At 43.1% G+C, this 27,190-nt stretch overlaps 1 protein-coding gene across 8 annotated transcripts in view; it reads left to right on the top strand.

The window, feature by feature from the left end:
- LOC107200204 (cytochrome c oxidase assembly factor 1 homolog) overlaps positions 1–24,352 on the top strand; it is a 51,941-nt gene extending 27,589 nt beyond the window's left edge. For 5 of the 8 annotated variants that reach the window (XM_015618345.3, XM_015618343.3, XM_015618347.3 and 2 more), the window contains 5 exons: positions 475–678; positions 16,529–16,631; positions 19,379–19,530; positions 21,410–21,486; positions 24,017–24,352. In XM_015618345.3, coding sequence (XP_015473831.1) covers positions 16,538–16,631; positions 19,379–19,530; positions 21,410–21,486; positions 24,017–24,113 — 420 coding nt within the window. In that variant the 5' untranslated portion in view covers positions 475–678; positions 16,529–16,537 and the 3' untranslated portion in view covers positions 24,114–24,352. Of the gene's footprint in view, positions 1–474; positions 679–9,705; positions 9,785–16,091; positions 16,259–16,528; positions 16,632–19,378; positions 19,531–21,409; positions 21,487–24,016 lie in introns of those variants that run through there. The other 3 variants (XM_015618349.3, XM_033511983.1, XM_033511982.1) reach the window with 2 other exon arrangements.
- Positions 24,353–27,190: the final 2,838 nt, after the last annotated feature.

Genomic DNA, 27,190 nt, shown 5'->3' with positions numbered 1-27,190 from the left:
AAACAAGAAGTCCCAGCTCATGGACTATTGTGGATTTATTCATCATTGCAAACAGAGGAAGAACTGTATAGGAAGAATGTCTGTTATGAAAATAAATTTCGTTATAGGGCTGACATACATGGTTTGTTACCTCCTTTTTATGAATATTGTTAGCACCATTCAGGCAGCCAGCAGGCATGGTTTCATGCAGAAGAGTGTGTGGTTATTTTCATAAGGTTTTTATGAGTAAGGCTTGAGAAGGCTGCAGGAGATCCTTAGTGTTTTTGATGACACTGCTGTCATGTCAAAACTATCATGTACTTACTTCTCTCTTTATAATAAATTGGTAATAAGGAAAACTAAGACAGTAGGACTGACAGTGCTAGATGTCTTGGAATGGGAGGTTGAGTGACCATGTTGAATCCTTAGGAATGTTTGAATATTCTTCCCATCTCTGATACATACCCACTCCTGCATTTTCTCTTTTGTTTTTAGGTGGAGTCTGGATAAGAGCTGTAAGGAGGGCTTTTTAACCAGTTTGAGGCTGAATGATAGCAATCTTCAACTTTTGAAGGTTTAGAGGAGTGGCACCAAAAGGCCTGTTGTTAGCACTGAGTGCTTTGCAGGACAAGTAGCACTCCCTGCTTCCTCATCTGCCTGAAAATCAAGCCATAGATACTGACCTTCAATCCAAATAAGGTAAGTCAAGCCCGCATCAAGCATGACCAAGTTTAAAATATGATTATCAGGCTATCATGCAACTGTTTGAAATGAAGCCAGGGAAAAAATCATTAGAGCTCAGTGATGTGCAGAGGTCACTAATATTGCCTGATCTCTCTCCCTGTTGTGATAAAACTACAGTAAATGATGTTTTGTCAGTACAACCTAGTGCTGTGCTGAGGTCAGGCTGCATTTCAAGAGCTTCCTGAGTTAACAGCAGTGCTGAGGCTGGAAAACTGCAGTAGATCCACAGGAAAAGCCTTGCCCACTGCAAAAAACAGATATGCTTCTTGGCCATGACAAAGGTTCCAGATTTTTTTGTGCAGCTTCAGTTTATTTTCTAAAATGCAAAGTGTACTAGTCATCTAAGCTGATGACTTTTGAGAAAAAGTGGTTTTATTCAGTCTACCTTTTTTTTTTTACTGAGGTAAAAAACCCAAGGATCAGACTTGTTACCCATGAAAGGCTATTCCTAAGGACACAGTCTCCAGAAAGGTTACTGTATACCTTAAGAGACCTTCCAAAAGTAACCTTTATAAAAAACACCAAACCCATCTCTTCATCGGGGATGAAGGGTATCCCTAAGTGTCCCTAAAGTATCTCTTAAGGTTACTGTATGCCTAAAGAGAAAGGATTCCAAATCCTCACTTTGGGTTTTCCTTGTCATTTGCTGTGCTCAATTTAACAGAAAGTTTCCCCCAGCTAAGATTTGATGCAGCAGTGATGGGGTAGGAGGAGCAGAGCAGCTGGCTGCTCTCATTTGGCAGAGACGAAATCCAGGCTCCAGTTAGCCTTTAGGCCAACATTTGATAAAACTCTCATGCCACACTCACATATGAAGACCTTTTCCATTCCCACATAACCCACATGCATATTCTTGTTTCCCTATAAAAGTCCATTTGTGGCTTTAAAAGCTCATGTCAGATATGAAGCTATTCAAATCTTTCATGTTTTCGCATGTTTATTCTTTTGACATCTGAGCACAGTTGCTAAAAGTGTGAAAACAGTTGCTGCTTCTGTTTGAATTTCTTCACCTCCACTCCTCAACCAGATGACATTTTAAGCTTTAATTGTGTAGCAGGGAGCACATTAAACATCAGAATTGAGAGAAATGGGATACAACGTGATGGAACTGCAGCTTTAGCTGCTGCAAACAGCGTAAATCTCCATATTAAAAATCAAATACTTTTTTGGTTTAAAGTGTGAGCAGTCCCTCAAAAAGCTACATGAGATCCATTTTCTGGGTGATGGAATGTATGCCTGCCTAGTTTGCTTTCTATGAGGTTATTAACACTTGCTGCATCTTCCTTCAATAACTGGTGGTTATTGAAGGAAGGACTTAACTCCTTTCCAGAACCCTGGGACTAATCAAAACATTGCCATTAACATCTAATGAGAAAGTTGTTGCTTTCACCAATAAACTGACTTAGACTCTCAGTCCCCTAAAGCACAAATGGCACATACTGCATCATAGTTAACAAGCAAATTTTGGAAAAAAACACAGTCAGAGGAGTGCTTGTTGCATAAGCTCAAAATGACTGGCTAATTTCTTCTTACTTTCGCCAGCAGTAGTGGATATTATGTATGCTAACTAGTATTCATCTCTCAGTAAAGTATCCAGACCTTGTAGGGCCAGTTCTTTCTTCCAGTAAGACTTCTGCATCATAAAGCAACCCAGACAAAACATGCCCAGGGGAAAATCCCATGCATATAGGAGCTTCCAAGCCTTTTCAGCCATTTGCTCCCCTAGCTGCTTGTCTTGGGTGGAAGAGAGTGGCCTGTTAGAAAGGAATGGCCAACATAAATGGAAAAGAGCAAGTAAGACACTTGGGGGTGTGTCTAATGGATCTAAATATACAGGAGAACAAAGGAAGTATTCCCCCTTGTCTGTGCCAGACTTGCACAGAGGAGCTAAACTGGTAACTTTTAGCTCTGTCAGCCAATTCTGCTGTTTTGGAGATGGGACTGGGTTTATACTGAAGAGGCATCACACGAGGAGAGTAACATTTTCGATACTGTGGGTCCTTGTTACTACATTTAAAAATATTTTTAAAACTACCACTAAAGAGTTTCACAATGCATGTACTGAAAGAACAGTAAGAGCAGTGAATAGTGCATTTTATTGCAAATGCTTAATTTAACAAAGATTAAATATGCATCTGAACACTCACTTTGAGATACATTCCTAATCTGTCTTTGCCCCTGTTTATAGTGGTATAAATCAAGAACTATTCTGCTGAGGTCAGCAAGGTTGTTACCTGGTTTTAAACTCAAAAGAGATAAAATCTTGCTTTTTGCTTCTCCAGGAAACCCCATTCAATTCAGTATGACTACAACAGTACATTTAAGTGCAATGCAAAAACTGAGACGACTGGAAAATCCATGTCCTAAGTTCAGTACCAGGTTCTGGAGCTGAATTTCCATCTGAGCGCTCTTGAACATTGCAACATCAAACCTTTTCCTGCAGTGTAATCTAGTTTCTTTTCCCCAGAAAATATATTCTCCTTTTTGTAAACAGAAGCCACATTAAATACATGGTTCTCTTCTGAACAAATATCTCAAAGAGCATAGCTTATACGTATTAAAAAACAATAACCCACAAACTTCTGTTTTGAAGCTAAATGCATGTTTTTAGTGTATCAGCATTTTCATTCCATGCAATTTTTTTGCATAATGTGCAAAATGTGGAAAATGTGCACCCTTAGGAGAATAACAACTATGATAAGTTGTTAAAAACCAAATTGTCTAGGAAGATAATTTTCCCCATTATGAAAGTGGCTTGTCAGATATTAGTGAAATGAATTAGTCACTTAGCACACCTTTCACAACCTCTAAAAATTAGATTATGTCTTATACATTCCCATGAGTAATAGAAGCAGTTCTCTTTGTATACACAGTAGTATCACTCCACAACTTCTGATTATGTTTTATTCACATGGAAGCATAAATCGGTCATAAATCAGTCCAATGCCTAAAACTAACCAAACCAGTTCATATTTCTCATATGAGCTATTCTATTTGCATGCCCTTCCAGATTAAACATTTCTTCTTGTGATATAAAAAGATTCCAGGTACATAGTATTCGATGGAAAAAGGTGACAGCATGACATTTAGAATATGTATGCATGGGGAAAAAAAAGGAAAGTGGGAAAACAACAGGAAAAGAAAGGAACATTTGCTTATGACCTTCTTAGTAGAAGAAAGTAAATTGAGCAATACCTACCCAGTTTATCCTGTGATTTATTGATCTGATTTCTGGAACTATTCAGAGTAGAAGAGGTGAAAGCAGGACCTCATCAGTGTATGTCAATATGTGAAGAATATGGAGCCATGTTCTTTCCAGCAATACCCAGGGATGGGACCAGAGGTGATGGGCATAAGCTGAAACACAGGAGATGCAGTCTGAGCATTAGGAAATGGTTTTTCACTGGGAGGTTGACAAGGAGCTACCACAGGTTGCCCAGAGAGATTGTCGAGTCTCCATCCTTGGAGATCCTCAAAAGCTGGACACCATCCTAGACAACCACCTTTGAGCAAGGGTACTGGACAAAGTGACCTCCAGAGATCCCCTCTGGTCTCAGCCCTGTTTTGATACTGTGATGCTGCTTTGGTCTCTAGTCAGTTGGAAAGGGAAGCAGCTCATTTTCTTAGTTGACTCCCTTCAATCAGCAGCAGCAAATTTCAGAAATGCAAAGGGCACTCCAGCAGCCAGGAGATCTGGAGAAGACCCCAACAAGCACATAGAGTTTGCAGTGGGAAGGAGTGGAATGCTTGTAGGGTAGGGATAGGCAATTTTATATCTGACAAATCAATAGAAACAAACCAGGAGAGCAAGAATTGCATATTACTTCCACTTCATTCACTCTGAGAAACATTCCCATCCATTTTGTTTCAGACAGGGGGCTGTGATGTAGCTAGTAAATATACATCAAGTGTCACCTGATGACTACAGATTTGTGCCAGGGGCTTTTGGAGCACAGGAGGAATGCTGAGAATGACTGTGAAAGGACTTGTCACGTACAAAAGCAAAGCAGAGAAATCTGGATGCCTGAATTTTATGACATTTAATTTCTGTGCAGACAGCTGAGACCTTGGAGGTTTCTGGGACTATAATCACGTTCTCCTGACTGATTTACCATATCATTCTCCTGCACAGAACGAAGCTAAGCACATCAAGGGGTGCTTAGGTCCAGGAGCTATATAGTGCCAGTTGCTGGTGCTGCAACATTTAGCTCTGGCCCTAGGCAAGAATCCCAGACTTTGGGGCTGCTCTGTGTTCACACTGTTCACACAGTAAAAAGGGTCACACACCTCCCCCATCTCCTGTGACTAGCTTGTCTTCTTGAATGCCAGCTCTTCTACATGTTAAAAAATATCTGATCTGAACTTAATGCAGTGTAGGGCAGCTGAAAAAGTTAAAAGGCAAGTTCAGTGCCAGGTTAAACACTGCATCCTTTTCTTGGATCATCACCTTCCTGGTACAGCTTCCCATGAGCAGGCAAGACAATGGAGCTATTTCTTTTGCTTCCTTAACCGAACATTGCAATAGTAGTGCACCAGGAGGGCTGAAACTTACAAAAGCATGTACTTTGTAATGCTGAATTCAAGAAAAATTGCAGCACTTAGAAATCACACCTGGCACATTAAGGTAATCCTGACAAGCAAAATACAGAGGTGCAAATGCAGCTTTAATGTAGAAGTAACAGGTTTCTGTCTGAAAACGCAACATTTTGCTAAGTTCCAAAGAAGGCATTTTGTCATACTCTGCAGTAGACAATGCTGTTATCAAATAGGGTGGTGCTGTTGGAAGTGGAGGAGCTCTTTTCACATCTTTCTTTAGGCTATTTCTGCTTCTAATAAATACAAGTGCCTGCTGAAAAGCTCTGTGCTAAAGTGCCAGGGTTTCTTTAACGGGGAGCTCAGAGGAGCACTGCTAGGGTTAACGAACTGTTTTTCCCAGGCATATACAAGTGTATTTCAGAAGGCACTATGCAAATAGTGTTCACAGAGTTTATAATTTCCTGTTGGAACAGCAAAGAAAAGAAGGTCATTGATTTAAACCAGAGAATACAAATTATTTCCTGCCCACAAAGCTGCCAAATGCTTGGAGTTATTGATTTCTTTTCCTCCCTGCTGCTAACCAAACACTTCTGGTCTTGTCATGGACATCACCAGCTTATTGACTAAGTCAAACATAACCCATTAAGGTGAACATTTTAAAAATAATAGAAAATTATAGTGGCTTTGGTAAAACAAAAATAAAAAACTAGAAAGCCAAGGAGAGGAGAAACAGTTCCTGAAGTTAATTAGCTTCTACGTAGATTCAAGTTTCTGCAATACAGGTGCGTATCCAAATGAGAGAACAAGGAATAAATTGAAAGAAGACTCAGGGAAAAAAGCCCAAAAGTTCTTTCCTAAAGAAGCCAAAAAGGGGAGGGTGCAGGGAAGCATATACTTCATATTTTAAGACACCAAGTAAAAGAAAAAAATTCTGCAAAATTGAGATTGAAAGGATAAAACCATGTGGCAGCAGCATGGTGAAGGCATGTTTTTATTTATTTATTTACTTAGTAGCAGCAGGAGGTCTGTGCTATTGTCTGAATTTTTATTTCTGTTTAAGCCAGGGCTGAGCACAGCTGATGCCTGGCCTTGGAACCTGTCAGTTTGAAGATAACATGTACAGTATTAATAAATGTAGAACAATACTTGCTGTCAAGTTGGTTACAAGGCAGTAGTTCACTGAAGGGGGCCTGACAATGTCAAAAAGCATTAGACCAGAGCCAGCAAATGCTTTATACTCTACAGCTGAACCCAAAAGATGAATTGATGCCCTGAATCTGACTTTAAGGCATCTGTCTGCTCTGGAGAGCAGGGAACAAGTTGCTTTTCCCTCCTCCTCTAGCCATCTGCCTACACGAGGCAGGCAAGGACCAGGACACAAGAGAACAAATCCTAATGTGCTGTAGATAGACAGGGATACCTTACCTACAAAATAGTATTTAGAAGTAGGAGAACATACTCAGGAGAAGTGTTTAGAGGCAACTCTGAACAACAGGAAGACAGCTACCAGGCTAGGACACTGCAGAGAGGACTGGCTTTCCCGTGGGACTGGCTGTTGCAGGTGGCTTCCCTGGATAAGAGCCTTGCAGTCCTTTGGTGTGAGAGTCAGCAGTGAGAGAAGAGCCAGTGGGAAGAGACAGCAGGAGGGAAGTAAACAAGCAGATTACAAAGTGATGATATGTGAGGGGATCGGTCTTCTACAGTGGCTTAGAGGAAGGTGTGACTGTTTCCTCCACCCCCTCACCTTCATGCCTGTTGACTGAAGAACACTATTAAGGCAGGTAGTCACAGAATATTAATGACCTGTTAACAGCTTCTTTAATTTTCTAATAAGTGCCAACTGCAGCTGCTATAATTATTCTGCTGGTCCTACAACATGCCCTGTGCCAGACTGCAAAGTTGTTTTTTTTTTTGTCTGTTACACATTGTCATGCTCTTAACATGTCTACTGCACATGGGCAATTGCATGCCTAAGTAGAATGACATCTTAGGCTGTCAGAGCACTTTGCAGACATTAAATATTGGTATCTTCCAGCAAAGTAGGAACCAGGAAGTGTTTAGTCACTTATTTTTGTATGTGTGAATTGAGACACCCAAATTTTATAGTTTTAGCCACAGTGATACAGTGAGTCAGTCCCTGAGCTGCTTGTGAAACCTGGGAGCTCTGTTGTCTGTCTTCTGCTTTGTTTGTGCTGGTATCATATGAACTGCAAAAGTCACAGATAGGTTGCAGGTAACGCTGAGCAGGGGCTCTTTCTATGTAAGCAGAGGTCTCTAGGAGTAGCATTGTACAAAAGTGATGGTATCCATCATTCTTCCTAATTCCCACCACCACAGAGCTGAGTATTATGTGATGGGAAAACAAAACATGAACAAACAGAATGGATTGCAGCCCACCTATGTGTCTCACATATGCCACTTTTATCAAATTTCATTGTATTGAGCCCTTGGTAATCTAGTGTTTAATCAGCAAGCCCCACAGACAATTGGGGTTTATTACCACTTTCTGAGGAAATAGTGTGTGTTGTTAGCAGCCCTGTTTGAAAGCTGCTAGTGAGAATGTGTCTTGAAAATGTTATAAAGCAGATGCTGAATTTTTAAAGATCTTTTTGAAGACCATGATCCTGTAAAGGTGTCACCTATTGAGCACACATAAAGCACACAACATTTTGAAAGATCTCACCCATCAACAATATATAAAGGTGTGGTGTGTGCTTTTGTCCAACTTTTGGACTATCACACCTCCTTTCTGGACAAAGCCCTATGCTGTAGCTCCATAGAGGAAAGCTTGTTCCCATATCTCTAATGGTAGGTTTGCTGTAGGAAGCAGCCCTGGAGTTGTGCAAAATCTGTCTAGTCTGGCATGTTTTAGCCTAAGAGAGGGAATGGGCAGGGAACAGGGAACAAACAACTCAGGTCACTGAGAATCAAGTGCATGACCTGGTAACAGCTTCCTGTGAAGTTGTTCTGCTTTTCTGCCACAGCTCTGCAAAATGAAAAAAAAAAAACAACAAAAAACCTGCATTCCTTAACAGGAGCTATTGAAGGACTGAAGATTTAGTGAATCACATTCAACATATTAAACAGAGAAACATCTATTCCTTAAAATCTTTTCCACACATATTCTGAGGGGGAAAATACGGATTGCAGTCAGCTGTACTCTGAAATTCCTCTTGTCCTGACTCATATTTGGAATGGAATCTGAGTCATGTCCAGCTATCTTGTGAGAATCCAGTATAACTTCTCCTTTTTCCAAGGGTGGATGAATATATCAGTAGCTACTCCCCAGATGAAGTTAAAGGTCTTACTCCAGATGCTGCATGTGCAGTGTGGCAGCTCCCATCACTTCCTTTGCCCTTTTGCACTCTCCATCTTGCACAGCTCTGTGCACAAGTTAACAAGCTGGACCTCTCTGAATGGAAACCCTCAAGTACTATGGGGAAGTTACTTTGTTTCCATTATTTTTAATGGTTCCCATCATAATTATTTTTTCCCTTTTTTGTCTTTCTGATAATAGAATGTTTCTAGGTCAGAATCCCAGTTGGTCTTTGTGCTGGTTTTGGTCCCCAATGCTTATTAAAAAGTCACGAGTCTTTGAGGTTAGCTTTTCCCCAGATCCTAATTTGTGTTAGCAGATTTAGCTGATACTGAACCAGTTCTGCTCATATGGGCAAGGACCAACTTCTGGAACCGATCCAGGTGTCCAAGATATTTGAAAGTAATTAGTTTTCTTTAAAGCCTTGGGCTGTAAGTGTTGATCTGATATATTTAAAAGGGACTTGACTTTCAGAAGGGTAGAGACCTTTCCTGAGGGAGAGACCCTTCTGTGAAAGTATAAAAAAGAACATTTGAAGTAAACTTACCCCATCTGAGAGTAATTGGGGTAGCATTTTTTTTTTTTTAGTTTTTGTTTTCAGTAGGAAGTAAGAATAAGAGCAGGGTGTTTGTTAAGTGCCAAAAGTATGTGCTGCTGTATTATTATATAATAAAAAGCATTAGATCAGCAAGGTATTTGGGCACAGGACTGCAGACCTTCTCAGTTCCACCAATATTTTTAAAAGCTTTGTAAATCAGGCTCTGTGCAGACCACAGCAGAGCAAACCACATCTTTTACCTCCTCATTTCCGGAGGCAGACAACGGAGCAAACATCATATGATTTACACTATGTTGCTGCTTTAAACACTTTTTCCCTGTGACTGTCTCTCCTGACATTCATTTAATTTAGGTCACTATCTACTGCATGCCTGTTTAATGGATGCATGTGGATGATATTACTGAAGTCAGAAAGATTACAGACAAGCATAAGCCTTATCACAATTGGAGTTAGAGGTGGTAAACTTCCAGGTCGGTACGGATTTTTAACACAGCCACATAGAGTTCCTGGCCTGATGATATCTGCAGTACTTCTGTCAACTTCTGAGACCATTTTCTTTTCCTTTTACTAGGTAAAGTGTAACCTGTTAGCCAAGAAGGTTATCACAGATTCCTGGTGGTTTTTGATTCTTTCACACGTCTCAGAATTTAGTAAGTTGACTTAAAGCTAGATTGCATATTAGTTTTGGCGTTGAGATTTTGTCATTGTCTTCAGTATAATGAGTGTATTGTACATAGATAAATGCCCACAAGCTGTCAAGAAAGATAAGTAGTTATCACTGCATATCAATTGAAAACTCTTTCCATGAGAAATTATTTTGTACTCTTCCGTGCTCTCTTACCTTGCAGGTTCAGTGAACCTATTCTAGGCAATTATATATGGGAAACACACATCACACTATGGAAACCTCACTGGCTTGACAATCCCTTTCTGCTAAGCACAGAGTGCTGTTCCCTCTTACCATGACAGCTTGAGACAGTCAAAGGACTATTTGCTATTTCTTTATACAATTCATTTGTTTTAACATGTCCATTTGGAAGTTGGCCTGTATTGCAGGCTGCAGGGAGGGACAGGGACAGCATAGAGCAATTCTTTGGAAACTTGGATTGCAGCACTGATGACCTCACTCACAGCAGCAAGGAAGCCAAGAAGCTGTCCCACAGCTTTCTCAGGTAAACCACTCACTGTTAAACCCATAAACACCATTGATCTTTTCTTCTTGCACCTTGGATGCAACTTTTTCATTTACCCTACTTAGGAATTCTTAGGCTTAAATCCTTTGTAATTCACCTCTAAGATGCGGAAGATGAACATTCACACCTTCTTCCCCCCTCCATGATGTCCAATTACGGAAACATACAATTAGAGATGTTAATGACAGATTATTAGGCATTAACCTATAATGCCATCCTCCAATAGCAGCAAAAATGGGTCACACTGTAGGTATAATTATCCTGGTTCTCTAATAATATGCCCTGGTCGTGCCTTATTTCTGTGATATATCCTCTTGTATTTCAGTACAAAGTATGGACAGCTCTAGTTGTGTTGGACCATGATCTGGAGCAGGCTGTTGAACTGCTGGCCTTCAAAGAGACTGAACAAATGAGGCTTTAGCATCTTTCCAACTCAGAGAAAACCAATAAAGGATTTTGGCACCTGCCTTTGTTACCGACAGTTAGGAGAACAGGCTCTATTCACAGAGGGATAAACCAAGGGACAGCAGGAAACAGTAGGAATCCTTGGACAATAGGAATGGTGGCCCCACTGCTTCTGTCTGCTCAGCACCAGGGTGGTGGTGCAATATTCTTCAGGGAAGAGGGCACGCAGAGGGGTGAAAGGGTGTGGGCAGTAGGAGGAGAAATGCAGTGCAGGTGAGCCCACCGGATGAGATGGTGCAGCTTAAGAGCACAAAGGGAAGTTGTCTGTGATGGAAGAAAAGAAATTCTATTCTGTAAATAGAATAGAAAGATGAAAATAAGAGTGCCCAAGAGAGTAGAAAAATGAAATGAAACTAAGATATCTGAAGGCACCATGCAAGTTTTGTGCTGAGAAGGCCAGCTGCTTTGCAGCATGTGCCCAGGAGAAGTGATAGAAGAAGGCTGTTTCGAGTCCTTAATCACTTTGTTGACTACTTTCTCTTCCCTTGTTAATTAGTAGTAACAACAGAAAATAAACTTAATACTGTTTCTTGGCCTTCTTGCCAGTAGTCTTTCTCATATGTAGAGTGGCCCCCTTAAAGCATTCTTACCAGGGCCGGCTACACAAATCTAGGAACTGATCCACAAGGACATTCTGGAAGAGATTATTTCAAAGCTGTCTAAAAAGGTGTTTTACTTCCCTAAATGCCAGAATATGTGCTTTCAGTGCATCTGAAGAACAACTGAAGGGGGAAAAAAGAAGAAAAAAGTATTAATCCTGCTTTTGGTTTGACTGTGAATTAAGCAAACTTTACTATAAGTTTCTGAGGTCTTGGTGAAGACACTCTATACATGCAAAGTCTTTGATGTTTCTGAGCATGCTGGCAAGGTCAAAAATTTGTGCTGTTACCTCTCATAAATGAGGTAAATAATATGTTGAGGCTATTTCCATGAAAAAAGGGGAAAAGAATATGCTTTTTTCTGCTGACAGAAGATCCTGTCAGAGCACTTCTGCTGTACTGTCGGGTTTTTGGTGAGAATACTGGTGATGAAGGGATGTTGTAGACAGTGAGTGTCAAAAAGATGTCTCTAAAATGTTGTCCTAGCATGTTATTAGTATAGAAATTGGCGTACACCCAGATGCCTGCCTTATGGATCTTGGAAGATCAATGGATGGGCAAGAAAGCAAGAATGTGAAATACAAGTGTGTGCTCGTGTGTGGTTTCCCTGACATTCCCCTCATCTCCCGTGACTTCCTGGGTGGTTTGCTGAAAAGTTGTGCCTAAGGCAAATTAAAAACCCACCAGCCCAAGGGAGAGTTCCATTGCAGAAGGGTCAGCAGCAATTGCAGTCTTGAAGTTAGATGCTCAGGTCTGTGTTCAGGTCTAGTGATGAATTTTAATTTAATTTAATAGTAGTCTTTTGCTGCACCTATTTAGTGTGTCATTCCAGCACCTCAGGACTGCAGTGGTTCAAGGCGGTTTAAAGGCTCCCATTTGCCTTTATTGGTGGCCTGGCACTATATTGTCCTGGTCAGGTGGGTAGGCAGTGGCCCAGATTGAGATAGATAGCAGTGATCACACTGAATTTGCATTGATCAAGTTGCTTCCCTCTTGTTTCAGACCAGTATTATAGTTTGCTCTTTGGTCTGTCGTAGAACCCAGAGGCAGGAGATCCTGGTGGAGTTTGGTAGCACAAGAAGAATGAGAAGGAGGATACTTTCCCCATAGAACCACCGGCTCTCTTGCTCAGTTCCAGGGACAATAAAATTAATGTTTATGCTTCATGAAAATGCCCTTCTTCTCCAATACCTGCCTTTGGTGGAGGGGCCCGACACCAAATGCTGCCACACAAATTTCAGAGATCAAACAGAAAACCCAAATTTGCCAAAATAAGGGAGACTCTCTTAAGCCAGCCTATTTTTAGAAGATCCTCTGTGGAGAAAACAAAGTCTAATTAAAAACAGCCTTTACTGTTGCAGTAACACACCATTTCACATGTGACCCTGGGAATTGGTTAAATCTTGTTAACAGTCCGAGTCCCACTTAGCTTCAAAGTGAAGCCTTCTCCTCCATATCCTGCTATTTTCAAGGCAAAAAGTGAACATCACTATTATTAGGGTGTTCTGCTCTTTAACATTTATTTTTTGAGAACGCTACTTATAATGATTTAAGGTCTTTTCTTCTAGTAACTGTGAGTTCAGTGGTTTTCTTGGTGCTAATCTCCACTTAATCTTTCTTACTGCTGCAAATAACGTGGAGGAAATGATGCCTTTACAGAACAGCATTGCTTTTAAATTGTGCTTTTTTCATTACCAGCTGTGGAAAAGTCTATTTTTCCACCAGTTGACTTGCATACTCTGTTAGTGATATAACTGGTTCTCAGGGGAGATCACCACATATAGCAGCATGAACTTCCTCCTTAGGAGGCAGTTGCATGTTGCATCTATAAAATTCTTTCAGTTGATCCCTTTGTGGCAAATGAAGTGGAGGGGATTAGATCCTTCCCTGTGACAGCCGCTACAGTTCGCAAGTTGTACGTCATGTTCGCAAAGGCTCAGGACAGGAGGCACACCTCTGGGCAGGACTCTGCTTCCCTTCCTTAGGGAACCACTCCCATGGCACTTCAGCAGCACAGCCAATGGAGCAGCAAACACAGCTGGCCAAAGGACGAAAATCCAACTGACAAGTCCTTGCAGACCACAGATCCTTATTACGTTTTGGTCTTTGCAAGCTGTCACCATTCAGAAGTCAGCAGCAACTGTGCGCCAAAGGATGCTCAAGACTGCAATACTCAAGCATCCATTCCACAGGGGACCAGGATGGCAGGGAAGAGAAGCAGCAGCCCTCTGTGAGGGGTGCTCTGGGCTCCAAGGACACTCCTGTCTTTGGTTTTGGAGGCTGGCAAGGAATTATGAGATTGATGGGAGGGTTTGCAGTCTTGAGAGGCTTGTTAAAATGCATAGCTCTGAACCTTTTCCCACAGTGTTCTGTCATAAGACTGGCTTGGGGAAACAGCTGAGAAACAAGTGGGACCAGAACATTAAGGGCTAGACAGGGATGGGGTGTTCCAGCCTATGGGCTTCCAACTGTGACTGAAAATGAGCAATGGAGATGTTCTGTTACCATGATGAGGGCTTTAGTGAACAGCTTGGATGCACCTCAGCTCTCCACATCTCTGCCTCAGCAGGAGCAGCAATAGAAGACAGCTGTGGGCAGGGGCAGCACCTCAGGAGCAGCCAGGCGTGCTGCACGGGGCAGCAGTGCTTAATGGGATCACCATTGCTCAGCTGCCAAGCTCCCTTGCCAGATGGCACCGTCTCTACACTGCAGCACTGGAGCGGAGGCGGTGATGAGAGTGTGTGTGAGCATGTGACTGATCAGCAATAAGCCTTTCTTACTTTCAATCCGTCACCTTTGTCTGGGTGTGAGCAGACCGTGAGGCCTAACAAACCTCAAACCCACTGACAGCAAGTTGCAGAGGCTCTAATTTCTGCTGTTTTCTAGGCAGGTCCCCCGAGCCTCAGTCAAAACCTCACTGGTGCAAGAGCTCCCTGTCTTCCCACCCTTACTCAGCAAGCTGCCAGCAGCACCCTCTACCCCCAGACAGTTGCATTCAATTACCCTGAATTTAATCACAGAAAGCAATTTTTTCCTGGCCACAACTTTGAAAGGGGCAAAAACAAATGCTGCAGGTCATAAACTGTTATATCTGATCCTCCCTCCAGATTTACCACGGGGTTTTTTGTCCCGTCCCTGTTATGTGGTGTTGGTGTCAGAGCCTCCTCCTGGCCAGATGAATCTTATAAGAAACTTGGTTATTAATCAGATTTTGCGGGGATTTAAGGAAAGTTGCAAACACAAGCAGGCGAGCAGGAAGTTCTCACTGTCCTTGTGAAATGACTACCACTGTTTCTCTGTAAAACCACACTTACACATTTCCTCTGCTGTAACTCCTCATGCCATTCAAGTTCCCCAGGGGAAGTGAGAAGAAAAAACTTGTCAGAGAAACAGACCAGGAGTGAGAGAGATGATAGCTAACTATGCTAATGGCACAGTTTAGGCACTTTGGGGCATAAAATAGGCATAATATCATATGCATCTGTGGGTTGCTGTCACTATCAGCCATCCACAAATCTGAAATAATTTAAAAAATACTAAGTGTTATTAAAAATCAACTTGTTATTAAAAATCAATCAATAACAAGGAAAGTATTCAACCTAGGAATAGCAAACATAACTGAGTGCTAGTGCCAGCAGGGCAGGAGATGAAATTTATACTCAAGTTGCATTCAAAGTTTGGTAGAATCATAGAATATGCTGAGTTGAAAGGGATCCACAAGGATCATGGAGTCCAATTCCTGTCTCTGCATAGAACACCCCAAGAATCACACCAGGTGCCCAAGAACATCGCCTGTACTCCTCTTGAACTCAGACAGGCAGTGCTGTGACCACTTCCTTGGAGAGTCAGTTTCCCTCAGTTTAGAGCATGTGTCAGTATGAGGGCATGTCAGCAGAGTGGTGAGCAGAGGGAGGCTGCCCATGTCACCCTGACCTGGCCATGATGGGAAGAAGTTGGGACACTTGACTCTCCACCCTTGCTGAGCTGTGGTTGTCAGCTGAACAATACCTGACTAACACATACCTGAGGGATGCTAGAGGTGGTTTCCACAGCAGGGCTCAAACGGCCTTGCCCAGGTCACATTTCTGTAACTGGCTTGGGCCTTGGTTTATTAATCAGCTCTCATTGAGCGTAGCACTTAAGCCACAATGTCGTGTGACAAGTATTGGTGTGTGAAGCCTTTGGGATTGGAAGTCCCGTACAACTCCCCCAGTTACTCATATACTTGTGTGCCCATTGAAAAATAAAATATTTTTGCTATTTTTTTTAATTGCTGTCAAGACCCTTCCTCTCTCCCATCCCAGCTCCAAGAGAATCAAGAGCAGAAGCCAATACTCAGATGCTTGTTCAAGTCCCGTCCTGCCACAGCCTGAAGCAAAGTGCTACGCCCCTACTGACAACTCAGCTTGACTCCTACTAACCTGCTGTGGGCAGGAGCATTAGCTCAGGCTCTTCAGTACCCCTCTTACCCAAACTGTGGAAGTGTTTCTTATTCTGCTGGGTCATGCATTCAAATGTCAAAATTGTGACTCATTAAAAGGGCAAGTTTCGGGGATGGCACAGGAAAGAAGAAAAACAGCTTGCAAGAGACTTCCTGTTTATCCACAGCTTGGGAAAAAAATTGACACAACAGAATACACGCACCCTGGCTCCATTATCTTTGCTGGCACAATGCTGGCTTGGCTCTGTCCCTTACCACTCAAGGCCAGATCCATCCCTGCCATGAGCATGTTTACTTTAGAGGAGTTTACTCGAGAGAGAAATCCGGCCCCTGGAGCCTGAATGCTCACAGTGTGCGAGCAAACACACGGGCACTGGGAGCCCCTGCCACAATGCCACGGCACTGGCCCCTGGCCACACCAGGGAGGTCATTTTCTTCTCGGCAATTAGCAAAGTGGTGGCATCTCTAAAAGAAGTTGAATAAACACATTCAACCCAGCTGGGTTCCCAGTTTGCTCTGTTCTCACCACTCTTCCTTCTGGGCGCACGGTGGGGCCCCAGCAAGCAAGAGCTCGATGCCTGTGCACTGCGCTTTCATTCAGGCCTTGTTGGAAAGGGCTTTTAGGAAAGAGGAGGAGGGGGGAAGTAACCCTTTGGCTTTCTTTCTTTTACAACTGTCCTCTCTTTTTCTTTTCAGGGAGGAAAAATGCCAGCTTCTCTAAGAAAACTGCAGCAAATGGCTGTTTTCATGGGACTGTTCAGCAGCGGGGGATGCATCGTGATGTATAATCTTATGCAAAGTAAGTCTTGGGTGTTGTTAGCAACCTTATTTCTCCTCTGCCCCTTTGACTAGCTTTTGTGCAGTGGGGAAAATAGCAGCATGCAAGTTGTGAAAAGCAGATGAAGTTAAGGGAAATGTGTCTGAGCTTCTGGGTTCTGCCTCTCTGGGCTCTACTTTTTTCATCCCCAGGGCTTTTGCTCTCTCGGGTGCTGCTGTGTGCATTTCCGGAGGCGCATTATTGTATAGGGAACAGGCTGTTGTGGTCAGAAGAAAATCTGGTTTTTGGGGATTTCCTGGGGGTGATGGTGAAGCAAAAGCTTCACCTGCAGTAATGCAGGTTTCATTTCTTAACTGAGATTTTGTAACTGGGAAGTAGAAGAGGACCATCTGTGAGAAGGTGTTAAAGTCTAGCAGTTCTATCTGTCAATCTCTGCGTGGTGCTGGCCCTTAAACACAAAACACCTGTGAAATGCTAAGAAATCGTAAGTTTCTCCTGAATGAAGTACAGGTAAGAGCAGTCAGCACTGAGAAGACATGGACAAAGAGAAGAACTAGACAGGTGATGTTGCTGTTTATAGACATCTCTAATTGCTATGTGTCTTTGGCCAAGAATTCACATTATTAGTCCAAATTATAGATGTTTATGTTTTCTAAAACTGCTTTTAGATATTTAGCATCAGAGCAGAAGTAAGCTTTGCCTCTCTCTCAGGGGGTGCCATAGGCCTCTTGGCCCCATGCCTCTCCCTTGTTAGTGCTATCAAATGCTATTGCTTTTCACCTACCCTGATACCAAAGGATGCTGCCAAAAAAAAAAAGTGCAGCCAAGCCTGTTTCTCAAGCCCTCAGATAAGCTCTGAAACCTGCCCTTCATTTTACACATATTAATAACAAATCAGACAGGGCTGGAAAGCAGGCTTTAATTTTAGGCAGCTCATGCCCCCAAGCTCTGGAGTACATGATAGAAATATGATCCTTATGCTTTAAAATACTGAATTTGGCTTTAACAAGGACATTAACATTTTCTTAATTTTCAGCTTCAGCACTGTTATCTAGAAATCTCGTGGGGTACTCACCCCCTGTGCTACACAGCAAGCCCGAGGGCTTGTTCCCCACATGCCTTGGCTGTGCAGTCAAGTGGCACATTGCAATGGCTACTTCTGGCTCTCTTGCAATTTCAGTGGCCACAGAGCAGCTGCCTGATGACTCGGCCAGGCTCTCTTGGCTCATGCCTGGGGCTGTCCCAGTGCCTTCTGCCCAGTGGACAGAACTGGCCCATACATGGGCTAGTGAGGAACCAGTAGCCTCCATAGTGGTGGGAGCAGTGGGAGAGGCTTCCTTCCCTTCCTTCAGGCTGAAGGGAAGTTTGCATGCACGTGGTCTCTGTGCAAGCTTGTACAAATACTCAGGTAATCCTATTTCTACTTATTCTCATCACCTCCACACCCTTCTCATGGAAGCAGTCTGCTCAGCCAACTCCAGCATGCTTTCAGCTCCCCTACCAAAAGATGTGGGGACAAATGGATTATTTGGGCATTTACTGTCTAATGCATGAGATGCTAACAAGGAACAGCTGAGAAGGAGCACCAGGAAATTAGAATCCATTTCTTCTCCAACCTGCAGGATGAACACAACATACTTTTCACATTGTCTAGGTGGCTGTTCACCATGATTTATAGGTACCAAAGGGTGGGCATGCTGCAACCCCTTTGGCTGGAGCATCCTTAAGATGCTCTGGGGAGACACAGGAGGAACAACACAGGTGACAGCCTAGCAAAGCTGTTTCTATGCCAACTGGATGCTGCTGGCTCAAAAGGGATGCCTTTAATTAGGGAGAGGGGGCAGCATGCTTCTGCCTCAAGCTCTAAGATTGATACTGACAGGCAAGAGACTAAGAAACAAACCTTGCACTTTATTTTAAGCCCTTTGAAAGGTGAGGGCAAAGTTGCCAAAGTAAGATTTAACTACACACTCTTAGCTTAACTCTGCTTTTCTTGATGTCAAAAAACCCCAGCAAGACAGCCTTAACACTGTTAATAAGCAAATCTGTCTCCATAAGGAGGGTGTGGAGGTCTCCAGCTCCTCAGCTGTGCCCTTCCCATTGACAACCACGACAGAGCGTTTCACAGCCATACAGACCAACCAGACATTGATAAATAGCAGTTTGCCACAACTGTCCTCCATGTGCCAACACTGCAGCATCCATTTACAGTGCTTGTGGCTGCTTGACCAGTAACTTGAGTGGTGCCTCCCTTCTAAGGCCTCTGTCAGCAGAATTGTAGCTTCATGGCTGCCACTCGGAAAGCTGTACCAAGACCACAGCTAGAGTTCTACAGCAGCAGCAATTCCCCTCTCAGTGTGTGCAGGATATTCCCCGTTCTTAAAATATTTTATGTACCTCCAACAGAAAAAAATAAAAATAGAATTTTTATCAGAACATTTCAGATATTCATCTTTGTACCTTTTTTTTCCCTTCCTTTTAGATAATCTACAAATGCATGAAAAGTGGGGAGACACAGCCGTAAGCTGAGCTGTATATCAGAATGGAACAGGCTATGTTCAGAGCCCTCTTCACTTAAATGAGCTGAATAAACATTTGCTTCTCTGATGTAAGGGTGTGTTTCCTCCTTTAGCCAAATTTCTCCTAATTAATAGTTTTGGACTGTATTTCAGGGAGGGTGTGGTAGTCTGGAGAAAATGTCTTTTTCTTTTTTTTAAGCTTATGTTTTAAGTGAACAGTCTCCTCACTACCCTGCTTCTCTCACCTAGAAAGTTTTGCCAGGACCCAGTATTACCAGCAAGCTTTGGAGCAACTGAACAGCAATCCTGATGCCCTGGAAGCCCTGGGTGCCCCCCCTCTTAAGGTTCACAACATCCGCCTGACAGATGGGAGCAATCGTGTGGACACAGAAAGAGCACGGGTAACACCGGGCAGGCGGTGTCACAGGGTGGCTTCCCGAGATGTCAGGTGACAAGAGATCAGCCAGGGGATTTTCAGCGGGTCACGAGTCACCTGGGGTTACTGGAAGGAAGTAGGATTGAATACCAACTGATCTGGAAGAGGAATGGATTTCCAGAGCATAAATCTACTAGCCTAGAAACAGCAAGAGCAGCATCTCCATGTTGTGCTATATGGGCCCATCACAGAATGCCGAGGAACCTCTCAAAACAGTCAGCCCCAACCCCCACACTGTAAGCCACAAAATCATTTTTAGAGATGTATCAGATCCAGCTTTAAAATAGCACCTGCCTTCCTTTACCCTCCAGATAGGTCCCATGCTAGTTTTTAGAGCTTTATTCAGAGCAGTTTTACAGCCTCTTACAGGCTATGCTGTGGAACAGCATAAATGGTGTGTTTTTTAAGAGCACCTGTAAGTTTGTGTCATTGGGAATGGCTGCCCAGCCTGAGACTCAGCATGAGGGTTACTCAGTGACTGGAGAATGCCGTGCTGGGTGCTGAAGTATTGCACAAGGCTGCCTTATATCAGCCAAGGGCTGGGCCCAGGCAAACCTTGCAAGTACACTTCCACTTGGCATTGATGCCTCAAAAGTACTTTCCATCAGTGTTTTTATCCCTTAATCCAGGACTGGCTGCCTTTCCCTTATTTTGCTAGTAACACTGAGTGCCCTTAGGAACCTCTCCAGGTCCTTCACTAAGGTAACTCATCACATGGGACTAATTTTGTTTTTATGGGTGAGTAGTTATGAATGCCAGGGACCAAGCAAGGGCATTAAGGAATGGGTCAGATCTTACAATGAGGGAGTGCGGCTATCAGGGTAAGATAAAAGAAAACTCAACCTTTAACCAGCTCACATAAAATTACTTTCCATTTCACTTCAGCCAGGCTGCACTTACCTGATACCCTGGACCAAAACATTTCCTGTGTTTTATAGATGACACCAGGGAACATATCTAAGGAAAAAAATCATGCAAAACCCCACACAATCTCATATACTGACTGAAAAGAAGATAGCCTTTCCCACGGATGTTTTCCTATGTCACTGTTTAAGAATGCTGGTCGCTTGGGTGACTCAGGGTGAAGTCAAACCCTGTCTTCTACTGACCTCACCCAAGACACAAATCACCAACTTTCTTCATGCTCCTGAGTATTCATGTTCTCATTAAATAAGCTGGTTAATCATCACTATACCACAGGTCAATTTACTGATTTTAGAACATTCCCAGCTCCTGGGTCTGTTGGCAAACACCTGGAATTTTCTCTGTGATTGCATCACCACCAACAAATGCTACACCTGAAACATTTATTTTATTCAGACATTAGACCCAGTGTAATTGGCTGCTGCTGCTGCTGCAGCTGCAGCTTTGTTTGTTAAACAGACAAGTGATAAAATTTGTCACACTGAAAATAAAAGATCATTGAACATCTCATTGCCTCAGTGTATATTAAGGGACTGATATGCAGAGGATCTCAACCTACAGGCTGGTAATAGTTACGGGAAGCTCTGACAGTTCAGGTCACCTCTGGATGACCATGTATTCTGGTAAGGAAAGGTGTTTGATCATAAATATTTCAGGGAGCCAGTGGTTTTCCCTGGGGGTTGCAGCTGTAGCACAGTACATTCTTTCAGCAGAGAGAGATTAATGCACGGCAGAGCAGACATACTTGTGTCGCCACACACGTGTTAGCAGTTAGAATAGCTTAGTACAACTCTGAAATACAGAAAAAAAAATAAATAAAATTATAGTGTTAAAAAGGTGTGAGCTCTTTGACTAGAAGGAGTAAATGTCTGTTTCATAATATACTTTGTTGAATCTTTAATGTGCTTTTGCATTTGCAGATAAAGTTACCGGTGTCTGGAACAAAATCAGCAGGCTACCTGTACATTAACTCGGAGATGGACCACTCCCATCAGTGGTGCGTACTGGGGGAGGTAACAGGAGAAATGGGAAAGAAGTGGTAGGAGAAAAGAGTAGAGGAGGATATTTACTTTAGTCATCCATGTTGCTGAGGTCAAGCAGAAACTTCTGTCTGAAAGTCTTGTGAAAGATTATTATTTTCATTAGGACAAAAAGGTAAGTTAGTTGAGAAATATTTTTTAATCCATCTCTCTGAATGTGAATAGAAGAGCAACATGAGCCATTCCTTTAAGTGTGTTCTGCAAAATGTAGCTCAGTACATAAAGAAATATTGTGAGCCAAGGTAAAGTATTGTCCCCTCCCACCCTGCATCCCCACAGAGGTGCAGGGGCTCTTGAACAGCAGTCCTAACTCTGGTAATTATGGATTGCAGTAAGAGAATCACACATTATATCATTTATTATTATTGCGCAGCTATATTATAATAGTTCTGCAAGCTGAGCTAAAAACAGAGGATTTGTATTTTTAGGCTATCCAGGAAGTGTGGTCCTTATTGTTAAAGAAAAAAAGGTGCAAGAACTGATACATTATAGCAGAAGGATACTCTGATACCATATCATATGGAAGTGACTTTATATTTTCATAGTACTGAAGCCTGAAAACCTTCTTTGTCAACAGTAAACTGGTTTCTGGAACTGAACAAAGAATTACTACATGAACTCAAAAGTTTAACTAGATGCAAACCTCTTGTTAGTTACTTCTGTTAGCTCTGTTTAGAAACCAAAAGCTACAAAACTTTTACTCAGCTGCCACCAGCCATATGGTGATGCTTTCTATTCATAACTAGATGAGCATGACTGACTGGATTTCTCTTCTGAGTAAGTATGGGAAGGGAAGTGTAAAAGGATGTGAGAAAGGCACTAGGCTGGGACTTGAGAAACTCAGTACTGGACCTGGCCTCCTTCCTAATGACCAGAACAACCCCAGAGGTCCCCAGCCCCATTTCTTGCATACCTCACTTCCCTGGTGCCTGAGCTCTCATCTCCTCACTCCTCCTTAGCCCCTCTTCACAGACAGTTCCCTGTTATTCCTGGTTCACAATTACTGTGAAGGCAACTGGAGATGGCAAAATGTTAAACTACGGTAGTGCATGCACATCTCTTGGAGTTTTGTTTTAAAACAAAAAAGAGCTTGTGAGCTCTTTTTACATTTCTGCAAACCTAAGAAAAAGAAAAGACATCTGCTTGTAAAAGGATCTGTGGCAGATAAATCTGTCTCCACTAAATCCACCCATGTGCAGGGTGCTGAGCACAGCTTCACATGGGGCTGAGACAGGACTTGGTGCCCTTGCATCCCACTAAGGAACTAACAGTAAAATGGCTGGGAGTAAGGAGCAAGTAAGCAGGCCACCCTGGTGGGATGCTGCAGAGTGTGTGTGTGCTTTTCCAGGGGAGACTGGGGCAGCTCTCACACCGATACAGACAGAGCTAAATGACACCAGGAGTTGAGTGCTCTGTGCAAGAGTAGCTGAGGCACCGGAGCCACTGGAATGCATCTGACTCTGGGTGTACAGACTGTCCATAGTGGTTTGTTTATTTTATAAAAGAGAAGACAACTGAAAAATAAAATTCGGAGTCTGTGAGCTCTTTTTGTCCAGGAGGAAGTGGCATTCACCCAGAGGCAGGCAGTACAGGGATGGGGAGGGTGTCCAGGGGCAAGGGCAGCCAAGGCACTGTAAAATTACTCTTGCCTGCCCTGGGGTGACCAAGAGAAGAGCTGAGCCCCCAGGCCACACTATGGGGAATGAGCAGGTGACCTCCAAGCCTGGTTGCTTGGCCTGAGTTGGGGGTGGGAGCAGAGGGCTACTGAGCAGAGGCCTACTGCAGACCCATTGCACAGAGGTGCAGCAGCCTAATTACCTAATTGTATGTACTCAACACTGACTCCAGCAAAAGCAGAGCTGGGCCAGTGCCAGAAGCTTTTGAAAAAATCCTATTTTAGTACCCCAAAATAATAGTCCTTTCCAGCTGGAAAAGCAGCATGAGGAGTTTCTCAGAAGTGGGTTTGGAGCAGAGCTTAGAGGAAGGAAAATACTCCCCCTCAGTCTCCAACAAATGCAATTTTCCTTCTTTGAGTAACCACTGTCGTACCCTGTCAGGTTTTCAGCAGTCACATTGAGCGATCACACAGTGTTCAAACTCTTCCAAGCCAGAATAATTCCTTAGCAACACTGTCTGGCTCCAAGGCTGGAGAGGAGTGGAGCAAGGAATGCAGCCGCAGGATGGAGAGGAAAAAAGGCACCGGGTCGGGGGAGGAATGTCCTAAGAAGAGCTGGCAGGTTTTTATTTGAATTGCAGCAAATAGGAACATGCATACCAGACCTTTAAATCTGGGCTGTGCTACAGTATTAGGGAAAACAGCTTTCAGAAGCTGGCGCTCACAAACCAAGTTTTAAAACACTTGAGAGAATTTTTAAAAGCAATGAATGTGTAGAATGATTCGTTACTCAGTGCCAGCTGTTTCTACACTGACTTTGCCACGTTAAAAATGATTGCTACAAGTTAAAAATCTTCTTTGGTTTGTGTCAGCTGGTGCCTTCAGGATGTCACCTTGAAACTGCAGGATGGTCAGAATATTCCCGTTTACCAGTCTCCGGTGGAAAGCATTGGTGTGCAAGAAGGCTAAAAATCAGGGACAGCTGCATCTCCGCCTCCCATTGAGCCCAAGTAGCCATTAATCGATTGCATCCTGCTGTGTCTGTGAATGTACACAGTTGTCACAAGTGACAGTTTCACTTAAGCGGGTGCTCTCGAGACAGTTTTCTCTCTAAGATTGACCTCATCATTGTTGGAATTGTAATTTCTTTCTTTTGCTGGTTTATTCATGTGTTTAACAGAAGACTAAAATAAATATCTTGCAAAAGAGTTGCTGTTGCAGAGAAGTCATGTGTTATGCCCTGTGTGTGCTGGTAATATGAATTTGAAATAAATAAACACAGTGCCAGGAAACTGAGCTTTGTTTTACAGTAGCAGACCAATGTCAGGACAAGTCAGTTTCTCAAAGCTTTGAGTAGCCTTGCTGCCTCAGTTTCTCCCCATTTATTAACAAGATCTTGCCTAAACCAGAAAGGATGAAGCAACAAAGGTGAAGCTCAGCAGCAGCACCCTCAACTTCATTTTTCAGGTGGATTTGCACCCTCAGAGTTATCATTACAAAGCTTATGAGATAGCTGGGGCCACTCAACTTAAAAATTCCAGGAAGAGGCTCACTGCTCATGCTGAAGGTTACCCAGAAGAAGCCACTTCTTCACACCAGCACTGCCTGACAAGTTCTGGAGAGGATATTTAAGGAGAAAAACACATAGGAGGGTGCAGAACAGATGAAGGCACTGGCATGATTTCCTCTGACTACCACAAGAGATTTTGACTGTGCCATCAGGTAGAGAATTCATCACCAAGCAAGTTGAGGAATAAGAAAAGCACCCCAAACCCAAACAATTTCAACTTCCACCTGACACTGCCAATGCAAACAATTGCAAAGCTTGAGGCACAGTCTAAAGCTGAAATAGAAAAATAGAAATAACTGTCCTGTCTGTAGTAGAAAGTAACAGGGGAGCCCTTAAGAACATCCAGACAAAAGAGTTTTTTGAATTCACTGTAAGAGAGATGCTTAATCAGGCTGCAGCTAGGGAGAACCCAGAGCTTATACCGCTCTATTCCCTGTTCCTCACCCCTCCATCTCTTCTTCCAAATCTGAGTCCAAGAAATTCACCAAGGACATAGGCACTGCAAAGCTTTTCAAGAGCCATGACTATTGCATATAGAAGGGAGAGCTAGAGCAAAGAATTTAAAGAGAACAGTGTGCATTTTCTTGTTCAACAATGTCCCAACAAACTGTGCAAGGTGCCTTTTGAACAAACCTGAAAAACAAATCCTAATTAGAAAGGAGATGCTAAAGGGCCACAGCAAAGGCATCTTGGATAAACAATTTTAGAATGAAACAATACACGTGTGCTTTAGTTTGAACTTCACAGAGAGTGAATGTTGATTCATTCACTTTTAGGATGAACAGCACTTGTGAGACCTGATCCAATTCACATAAAAGCCCAGCACACCAGGGAGAGGATTAGAATTATTCAGAAAAAGACAGCATTGTCCAGCTTTAAAATTGAAATTGCTGTTTACTGGGTTCACAAAACAAAATACAAACCAAATCAAATTTCATATGATATGAAAACATTAGCCTTGCACTACCACTAGCAGGAACAACACCTCAGGGATATGGAGATCTGCTGGCCACCTGGTGCCACAGAGCTTGATTGACTCAAGATTTTGATCACTGAAGAAGTTTGGTGGGAAATCAAACAGCTGAAAAGAAAAAGCCAAATCAACCACTTCCCATCCATCAATTACCACTTCCTTGGATGCAGCTTTGATTTGTTGCTAATCTGCAGATACCATGGCTGTGGAGAGGAACCCCAGCCTGTTCAGTCCCTCCCTGTGACTGCACTGGGAGCATCTGGCACACATTGCCGTCATCTGCCTTTTGTCACCTCTGCGTGCTCAGTAAGCCTGGGACCTGCAGCGGCTGCAAAGTGCTCAAGTGTCCAAGAAATCTGGCCACAGCCACCCAAGCCTACAGCACAGCATTTGCTCACCACCTCCCCGTCCCTTGAGCTGGCACACACAGCGTCCCCATGCTGGCTTCACAAGCTGCTGCACCACAACACCACTGCCTGGCCCAGCTCCAACCCGGCTCCTTTTCCAGGCCTGGAGGAGTTTTCCCCACACAAACCTTACAAGTAACACTGGAGATTTTATTACCTTGCTTGGGGAAAGCAGAGCTTGCAAAGACATTCCATCTCTCATTTTCTCTCCTGAGCACCCCCTTAACTTTGAGGGCTCTCAGTCACCTCAACTAACCCACTGGTTCCCCAGAGCTATGAGAATGGGCAGTATCATCATATCATACCAATGGGTCTCTCAATCAAATCTTAAAGCCCAGAGAAGGAAGAAAGCAATGGGTGGAGCTGGAAGCCAGCAAAACAATGGAAGGGGACACGAGGGAAATCACAAATAATTCCCTGCCTTTGTTTTACTACCTAGTAGCCAGCAAACACAGAATTTCTTGCCTCATGACCTTGAAGAACCTCAGAAGTTAATTCCTCTCCATGCTTGAGCTCTTTTAGGATGTACATATTCAAAACGAGAAAAAAGCATCAGGCTGTGTGTTCAGTGCCAAGAAGCTTTGGCCATGTGGCTCCCATTAAATACATCACAGCCGAAGGCAGCTGCTTTCCTAGAGGACACAGGTGCAGCAGTAGCAGCCAAGGGAGCTGGAACATGCCAGGAAAACAGGGAGAGCAAAGGTCTCAGAACCACCTCCAGCAGCTGAAAACCCAAATAACTTCAAAAGGGCACCTGGGCACTCCTCTTGCAGTCTTTTCTTCTAAGGAGCACTGGAGCAAGATTAGGTTGTCTTTAGCTTCATCATGTCACTGAAACACTGTTTTGTCGTTGTTTGGTTGGTTTTTTTGTTTTGGGTTTGTGGGTTTTCTTAAGAAAATCTTTACCTTTTAAGAAAAGACCCTGGATCCCACAAAACACTTAAGGTTGGGAGGAACCTTGGGAGATCATCTACTCCAACTGCTTCACTCCTACCAGAGTCAGCTTGAACAGATGCCTGAAATCACATCCAGTCCGGTTTTAAAGATCACCAAGGGTGGAGACTCCACAGCGTCTGGACAAGCTGTTCCAGTGTTC

Source organism: Parus major, chromosome 2 (genome assembly GCF_001522545.3).
Source record: "Parus major isolate Abel chromosome 2, Parus_major1.1, whole genome shotgun sequence".
Taxonomy (NCBI): Eukaryota; Metazoa; Chordata; class Aves; order Passeriformes; family Paridae; genus Parus; species Parus major.
Note: the sequence above shows the minus strand (reverse complement) of the source record. Positions and strands in the feature narration are given on the sequence as shown.